The sequence below is a fragment of the Otolemur garnettii genome, unplaced genomic scaffold (assembly GCF_000181295.1).
Source record: "Otolemur garnettii isolate 467f Iridium unplaced genomic scaffold, OtoGar3 scaffold00025, whole genome shotgun sequence".
Lineage (NCBI taxonomy): Eukaryota > Metazoa > Chordata > Mammalia > Primates > Galagidae > Otolemur > Otolemur garnettii.
The window spans coordinates 1,611,147-1,620,561 of NW_003852420.1; the positions used below are offsets into that span (position 1 = coordinate 1,611,147).

The window sequence follows — 9,415 nt, forward strand, 5'->3', positions numbered from 1 at the left end:
CATTTGAAAAGGGTTTCCACTTAGATTTTAAAAACAAAATGTATACTTCAAAAAACAACTCCTTATCTCCTACCCAAATGAACAGTATACATTTTAAGGAAGTTACAAATATTATCCAATTTGGAAATATTAAAAAACTCCCACCATTTTTTCAAAGTTCACAGATCCTGAAGATGAAATTTACACAAAACTTGGTCCTTAAAAGGAAATTCTCCATTAAGAAGATTCCATTTGCCTGAAGTGTTCATAATTTATCTCCAAAAAATCTGACAAATTTACACCAACTTGTATTATTTGAAAGGAGTATCTCTATTTAGCTCAAAAGAAAAAGTAAAACTTGAACCTTTCTGATCTCCAAACGATAATGATTGACAAGCCTTGATCATAGGTTAGTTGTAACTACTAAAATAGTGCTATTTCACTTTAAGCCACCAAAACAGTAGGAAACACCACTTTAACAAATTTTCCTATGCTAAAAGTAGGTATTTTTCAGCTTAAGGGCAAAAAAAGCCAAGTATTTTCCCTACTATTCTTGCCACTTACATTTTTTATTGATGTTCTCCTCTGTTAATTATAGCCATCCCTAAAAATCCAACAAAATCTACCTCTTGGTAGACTTGTGTGAACCAGTAATTAAGACCAAACAATAAGATTCTTGTAGACACAATGACATTGTCATTTTCAGCTTGGGATAAGTAACAGCCTGAATTGCAGGCACACCTCAGAGATACTACAGGTTCCAGATCATATTTCACAGTGTGGAAAGTGAGTCACACAAAGTTTTTGGTCTCCTAGTGCATATAAAATTACGTTTACACTATACTGTGGCCTATTAAGTGTCCCATAGCATTATGTCCAAAGAAAACAAAACACATACCTTGATTAAAATCCTTTATTGCTAATAAATACTAATGATCTTCTGAGTCTTCAAGTCATACTCTTTTTTCTGGTGGAAGGTCTTGGCTGCTGACTGATCAGGGTTGTGGCTGCTGAAAGTTTGGGTGGCTGTGGCAATTTCTTAAAATAAGACAAACAACAATGAAGTTTACCACATTGGTTGACTCTTTCTTTCAAGAAAGGTATCTCTGTACAATGTAGTGCTGTTCAACAGAATTTTGCTAACAATAGAACTGCTTTCAAAATAGGGAGTCAATCTTCTCAAACACTGCCACTGCTCTGTCACCTAAGTTCACAAGGAATAGATTTCATTTCAAGAAACCACATTATTCTTTGCTCGTTCCTAGGAAGTAACTCCTCATCCATTCAAGTTTTACCATGACACTGCACCAATTCAGTCACATCTTCAGACTCCACTTCTAATTCTAGTTTTCTTGCTATTTCAACCACATCTGTAGTAATTTTCTCCACGGAAGTCTAGAATCCCTCAAAGTTTTTCATAAGGGCTGGAATCAACTTCTTCTAACCTTTCTGTTCATGTTGATATTTCATACATCTGCACTTGCTGCTTTAAGCTTGTAATTTTGTGTTTAAAAGATGGTTTCTTTTCTTAAATCTCACGACCTCCTTCTATGTATCACAAATGTTCTAACTGGCATCTAGAATGATAACTCCTTTTTCTAAAACAGTGATTTTCAACCGGAGTGCCATGACAGGATCTTAGGTGTGGCAATGAAAACTTTTAAAGATCATTAATTAAATTATTTTTAAAGAAGTTCAAAGAACAGTAAGTGTATTCTTTTTTTTAACTCTTTTTATCTACATAATTTAAGTGTGCTGTGTTAGTTTAACTATAGGTTCACATGTGCCACAAGATAAAAAGCGTTGAAAAACATTGCTCTCTAAAGTTTTCAGTTGAATTTCCCAGCTCTATCAGAAGAATCACTTAGCTATGGTAACTATGTAATAATAATGAAAAAGTCTAAAATATTATGAGAATTACCAAAATTTGACACAGAAACATAAAGTGCTCACATGCTAGCACAGACAGCTTGCTTGACACAGGGTTTCCACAAACCTTCAATCTGTAAAACATATAATATCTGTGACTCACATTAAAGAAAAGTGCAATAAAACAGGACATGGCTATATGTCTCCCCAAAATTCATATGTAAAGAAGTCCCAATCCCTATTACCTTAGAATATGACCATATTTGGAAACAAGTCCTTTAAAGAGGTGATTAAGTTTAAATGAGCATGGATGTTAGAGTGAGCCTGATCCAATTTAACTCATTTCCTTATAAGTAGTGGAGATTAGAACATATAGAGACATCAGGGACCCATGTGCATAGAGATAGGATCATGTGATGCCACAACGGGAAGGCAGCCATCTGCAAGTTAAGGAGAAAGACTTCAAGAAAAAACAAACATGCTGACTTAATCTTGGACATCCTCTCTTTAGAACCATGAGAAAATAATGGGTGACTCTTGTTGGGTGAGTCACCCATTCTGTTGTATTTTATCATGGCAACTATAACAAATTAAGACAGAATATATTGGTACATTTGCTTTATGTACCTCTCAGGCTTATACTATCTTATGATCCTGAGGGGAAAAATGAGGGAGACATCAAATCACCCAGTAAACTTTAGCTAATAAAACAAGATGCTAAATATTTCAGAATTTCTACATTGGCTTCTGGAGGATGCTAATTTGTTTCAATGTAATATAATCTAGTCCAACCCCATCCAAGTAGCCATTTTGTTTGAGCACTTTCAGGGTTTCCAAGATAAATGAAATATGATCTCGGTACTGCTTTTCTGCTAGTTAAAAAAAACTTTTAAAGAGTTATGCAGTGTATTAGTAAATCTATAGAAATAGACCAAATTATTATTTAATATGTCATTAAATGATAAAACTATATTATAAAACCTATGTTCAAATTGATCCTGTATCATAAATATGCACATGTATGCATAGTGTGCACTTTTTTTTTTTTTTTTGCAGTTTTTGGCCGGGGCTAGGTTTGAACCTGCCACCTCTGGTTTATGGGGCTGGTGCCCTACCCCTTTGTGCCACAGGTGCCACCCATGTACATATATTATATGATGGAAAAACCATAGTAAATGCATTTACTTAAATTACTTAGTTGCTAAATGCATTTACTTAGTTGTTCTAAGTCATATGATTATGGTAATTTTAATTTTCGTCTTAGTTTTTCTTCAGTGAACATACTATTTTTATGTTGGATAACTAAGCAAACATTATGAATTTAAAAAGCTACATTACTCAACAAAGGTCACCTGACCCTAAAATTATACAAACTTTAGTTAAAAAAAGAAAAACTTACTTAAAGGAGCAAATGGCTGTCAATATTTAAGAATTTCACACTAAATTCTGAGTTTGGTTATTTTTTTTATTAAGGTAAAATTCATATAATACAAAATTAACATTTTTAAGTGTACAATTTAGTGGCCTTTAGTATATTAACAATGTTGTGCCACTACCACCTCTATCTAATTTCAAACATTTCTATTAATCACTCCCCGTCCTCCTCCTCCCATCCCATGGCTACCACCATTCCACTCTCTTGACTCTGTTACCTATTCTGGAATCATATATGTGACTTTTTGTGTCTGGGTTCTTCTACTTAGAATAACATTTTGGAGATTGATCTACATTATAGCATGTCTTAGTACTTCATTGCCTTACATGGCCCAATATTATTCCATTGTATGAATAAACTACATTTTATTTATCCATCATTTGTGAACATTCATGTTGTTTCTATTTTTTGGTTGTCTAAATGATGCTGCTATGGACATTCATGTGCAAGATTTTGTGTGGAAATATATTTTCAATTCTCTTAGGTATATACCTAGACATTGAATTACTGGGTCATTCATGGCTAATTTCACAGTTAACTTTTTGAGGAACGAACAAAATATCTTCTCTAGTAGCTTCACCATTTTCCATTCCCACTAGCATATAGAAGGGTTCCAATTTCTCTACATCGTCTCCAATACTTGTTATTCTACCACTACCCCCTTTCTTTTTATTTTAGCCATCCTAGTAGGTGTGATGTTGTATCTCTTATTGTTGGTTATGTTGTAATCACAACCTACACACATTTGAAATGTCAGTTGTAGGAATCATGTAAGAAGTTACTAACAATTAGACCAAGTTGTGTGATGAACTTTTAAAATATAAGAACATGTCCACAAGTAATAAGGATAAGGCTAATGTTAGTAACTAATGACTTTAATTAGTCAATTTAGCTAACACTAAATTTAGGATATAAGAAATGAAAGGAGAACATATTAGCCCATCAAGTCCCTAGTAGACACCTAGTCTTAATGAGTAAGTAATTGAACAAGAAATAGCTCATATGATATATTCCTTCTAAGGGTGGCCTAAGCTGTGGTATGAAACAATGAGTTTTCAACTCAATTAGGCATCCAAAAATAAATGAAATGAAAAATAGTTAAACATCAATTTCAAAAAACATTCAAAAAAATGTTATATATTGCTCATGTTTTCTCTCTTCATATAATAGGACTCAGATACAGCTCATACTGTATTTACAAATAATATAAACAAATTCTCCTTTGAGGACTACTATTTGCTTTTTGGAACAAAGAAAATATGATTCAAGAAAAAAAGGGGGGGAACACCACTGGTATACCATATATCCCTTATTCTTTTCAAAAATTATATGTACATATAAGAAACAAAGAGCTAAAACTCTACGATGGGATGGAGTACTGTAAATACTACTAAGGGTAAGCATCCTTAGACAACTACTAAGTTGCATCTCTAACAAATTTGAGGGAAATATTACCTCTACTGATCACAGACATATTTTCATTTCTCTGCCCTTTACTTTTCTCTTCACCTCTTCCCATTCTTCCTTCATTCTTCCCTCCTTCTCTTGCCTACACATTAAATCTGCCAGAAATAACACTGACACTTACCAGCCTTTACAGTGTACTCAGAACCCAGAAATGTTACCATTCTTTAACAGTGATGATTACCTCTACTTTCAAATTTTAGATTTGGTTTTTAAAAGCCTACTATTTTATAAGGCTTCTTTAGGTAGATTGGTATCTGGGGATACAAGACTCAATATTTCCCTCTCCAAACACACAGAGCTGGAAAATTTCTTGGAAAAGCCCAAGTCATCAGTAAAAGCATGGAGATGGGGTCACAGTCTTCCTTCCCACATCTTTATCATGTATGATGCAGTGTTGACAAAGGTTAGATTCCTCAAACAAGGAAAGTTTAAGTAGGAGAGAAAAATTATGACCAATCCTACATGGCAACTAAAAAATAGTTTATTGATATGTCCATGGATAAAAGGAAGATGCACATTGAAAAGATAACAAGAGGTCCCATATGATATATCAGGGACAAAAACAGGAGCTTTAGATAATCAGTGTTAAAGTGACTTTATTTGTACCAATCATTTGAAATTTTGTGATATCAAGCTATGTCTAGTTATATAATAAGGCATATAGGTTATAAACTGAATACTTTCTAGCAAATTACAGATCTAGCAGATTACAATCACAGCTATATTTCAAATACTGAAAGGTACTTATTCTCTGCATTTGTTCATAAGGCAGGCTAATTTCTTCGTGGCACCATGCTACAGAAATATGCTCATTCTCTTATCTAATGATGACATCATCAAAAAAATTTAAAAAAACACAAGTCTATTGCCAGGCCTCAGTTAAACTAAAATTTGGAAATAGATTCCACCATCTCTAATGCTAAGTAACTGAGGTATTCTCCACACAATGGAAAGGAGTTTTATGGGCCAGACAAAGACTCTGCAGTCTAAGATGGGAAAGTCAAAGTGACAAAAGTGAGAAATGAACAGATGGAAACATTTTATAGGTATATAGAATTTCTGCACAAGATATTGCTCATCTATTTATTGCCTGCCATCCAAATGTGTACTATTCCCACACAGAAGGTTTGCCAAAAGGTAATTTTAAAACATCTGTTCTGATACTCCTTCAAAATGAATTGTGGATCTTATCATAAGGGAAAATAGATATCTTTTTATAGAATAATCACTGGGAACCTTCTTATAGACTTCTCCTAAAGAAATAATCCTAGATCTTTTATATAAGGAGACAAAGGTTACAGATTAAATGTTCAGGTAAACTAGATTAGATAATAAGTAACAGCAATAACATTTCAGAACACTGTTCTATATTTTTACATGAGGTATGGTATTTTTAGTTAATTATGAGCATTGTCAATGTGACAGTGATGTGTGCTTTCTCTTACTTAATCTTCATACTGACTCTAAAACTCTGACTCCGTTTTAAACATAAGGAAAAAGATTCGGAGAGGAGTTAAGTGATCTTCCTTGGTTAGTAAGTGACAGAAAGAGAGAAGATCCAAATCTAAGCTGCCTAGGTTCCATATGTATTAGAATATCTGCAAGTATGAATACAGTTATGTTATTTTACAAAGCAATTTCTGAAAGTAGGCAAGACTTACTGGGTTAGAATCTTCACGAATGAGAGGATAGGATGAACCCAAGAAGACCTATGTAATATTATTGATAGAGTGGAGAAATAAAATATGTCTTGTATTATATATAGCATGAAGAAATTAAAGAGAAAACAAGGTTTAGTTATGTCTCTAAAAGGAAAGCCAACTTTAAAACTAGTATCTGAGTTTTTAAATTGGTTAGATTTTTAGTCTAAAAGAAGCAAAAAAATAGAGGCATATCTCTAAGACATAAAATAAAGCAATTTAACCACCAAGATGTTTTTTTATTTCCACCAAGATGTTTTCATACAAATTAAAGATCAATACTTTTGTTAAAACACATGATGCTTCTTTCAGTTTTATAATTTCAAGTAAAAAGGAGATCAACAGAAAAGCAATCAGGAATTAGTAGAAGAAAACATTCCTGTATAAGAGTTTCTTTTCTTAAACTAATAAAAAAAAAAAAAAAAAAAAAAAGATACTCAGCAACAGTAAAATACAAAAATATTTTAGAGTTCAATCAGGCCAAACTACAACGCTGCAGTCAAAGGTTTCGCTTATAATCCATATTTTATTCAACCAAGTATTTTTAAAGATAGAAGTTGTGTTGAATATTTCAATAAAACCATATTGCCTTAACACTACAGTTAAGACAACGAGCTCTAAAAACTCTCTCGAGTACAACCTACAATATCAATTTAACATCAGGAAGTATATGTCAAGTTTCTACTGAATTATTAAGTATGATAAGTAGCACAAGGATGTACATCAAAGAAAAGAACAGAAGTGAATATCAGGAGATTTGGCTCCTACTTGCAGTTCTGCCACATATGGCCTGCATGTTCCTTAGTATGTTACTTTTCTCTAGGCCTCAGTTTCCCCATCTGTAACATGAAAAATCTGGCCTGGATTATCTTTCAGTTCTTTTTAAACTTGAAAATTATATGACAGTATATGAAAGCTTACATTCTAACCTCCAGATCTCTACATGACGATGATGTGCCCTGACAGGGTCATTTTCATGCTTCTAATTTTTGTCTCAATGCTTAAATTAAGCTAATAGAAATGATACCAGATTTTGATAAAATTATCACATACTCATTATAAAAATCAAAATACTGGTACTATCTTAACTTCAGCATAATGAACAGCTTGTGCCAATATAAAACCCCAGTCTTCCTGTTAAGTCAGGTGATAAAAACAAATAAATATACTTTCTAGCATTAACTATTTTCTTAGCACAGGCTATTTGATATATAAAATCAATGAAAATGAAAAAACAAGGCATGCAGAGCCAGCACACAGTAAAGTCCTTAGTATTTATAAGCTGAAAGAATGAATGCATCCATAACAGTAGAGATTCCCTTGTTTAGGATGTTTTTCAACACCAATCCATGAGTGTTACAGGAAAACCTAAAGTATCAACAATGATATGGATGAGTATTAAAAATCACAGTCAAGCTGTCATTTATAACCATGCTTTTAATACTGGACTCATGGGAGAACACCAAAAGCTTGTTCCTGATAGCCACTTGTAGAAAGCCATTTAAGATCAGAACAACAATGAAAATAACAGAGAGTAGACTAGATCTAACCCACCCAAAAAATTAGGAATAAGATCAAATGAAAACAAATAGTATGGATAAGTTTTCTCTTACCAATAATAAAAGGAAAGACTAATCTCTACAAGGGAGTTGCCCTCCATTGTTACATGCCAATCTGTGTTGAAATATTAGACATAAAAATTCCATTCAAACATAAAAAAGAAAGCTTGAGTAAACCTGAAATCCCCAAATTTTTGTAAAAGAAAATTTCTTTCTATTTTTCCTTAGCTAAGCAGCAGTGGGGAGAGTCAATGTTCAGGTTGAAAAGTTATAAATTATTATGCAGAAAGGATCCCAGTGACAGAGTCCAATAAAATTCACAATTTGACACTCTGACTTAAATCCACTGAGAGTCTTACCCTTACCACTGTAATGCCTTCTAAAATGTGAAGATATGAGCAACATTAACAAAAAGTTCAGTAGATTTAATTACATAAAGAAACAAACCTTTTATACCAGCAAAACTCACTTTTTATACAAGCAAAACTCAAAACAAATGAGAAAAATATACTGTATATGTAGCAAATGTCACAAACGATGAATATTGCATTCATTTGCTATTGCTGCATAACAAATTGCCATAAAAAAGTGGGTAGATTTAAACACTACCCATGTATTAGCTCACATTTCTGTAGGCCAGAAGTACAGAGAAAACTGTACTTTCAAAGGACTAATATAGTCATAACTACTTACACAGGGTCAGACCCATCCTGATAATCTTCCTTTGTGTGCATTGGAGAGCCAGTGCAAAGAGTAAACAAACCAGAGTAGGAATGGGGGGGAATGAGAAAATAAGACACACAAGAGACAAAGATCACAGAGGAGATAAGAGTGATAGATCGGGCCTAGAGTAGGAATGGGGGGGGGGTGAGAAAATAAGACACACAAGAGATAAGGATAGGGTTGGGAGGTCTGATGCAGCTGATGGCTGAGGCCAGCACCAAACCATGTGAACACCTTTATTGATATAGTACCTAAATAAGGTTGCTTAAACTAACAATGTTGCAAATAAGCAAGGAAAGTGAGTGGGGATACTTTCATCTTACAAAGTTGAGGGGAAGTTAAAGTACATGGGATAAAGATTAACTTTAGGGAGAGAAGGCCATGTGCTTTCTGACAGAGGGAACTAGAAGAAAGGAATATTGTTTTAGGAAGGAAGGATAAGCAGTTTGGGGGTTGTTCCTTGAACACAACTGTGGGGGTCTTTCCATCTCACAATTTGCACTCCACAGTGTGCCATATAGTGTAACTTAATTATGGGAGTAAAACCCATCAAATTTATTGTCCCAGGAATTACTCAGGGCCTAGAAGGGAAAACTTGAGAAACATCTTATAATTCTCCCTGCCACAAATATATAAAGAATTTATATAATTTGTTGAAAAACATATTTCAAGGCTCGGCGCCT

General features: G+C 33.6%; 1 protein-coding gene across 1 annotated transcript in view; it reads right to left on the minus strand.

Moving 5' to 3' along the window:
• Positions 1 to 859: 859 nt before the first annotated feature.
• LOC100959421 (O-acetyl-ADP-ribose deacetylase MACROD2) overlaps positions 860 to 9,415 on the minus strand; it is a 120,673-nt gene continuing 112,117 nt past the window's right edge. Inside the window, exon 4 of the mRNA XM_023512255.1 lies at positions 860 to 1,017. Within this exon, the coding sequence (XP_023368023.1) occupies positions 899 to 1,017 (119 nt within the window). The 3' untranslated portion in view covers positions 860 to 898. The remainder of the gene's footprint in view (positions 1,018 to 9,415) is intronic.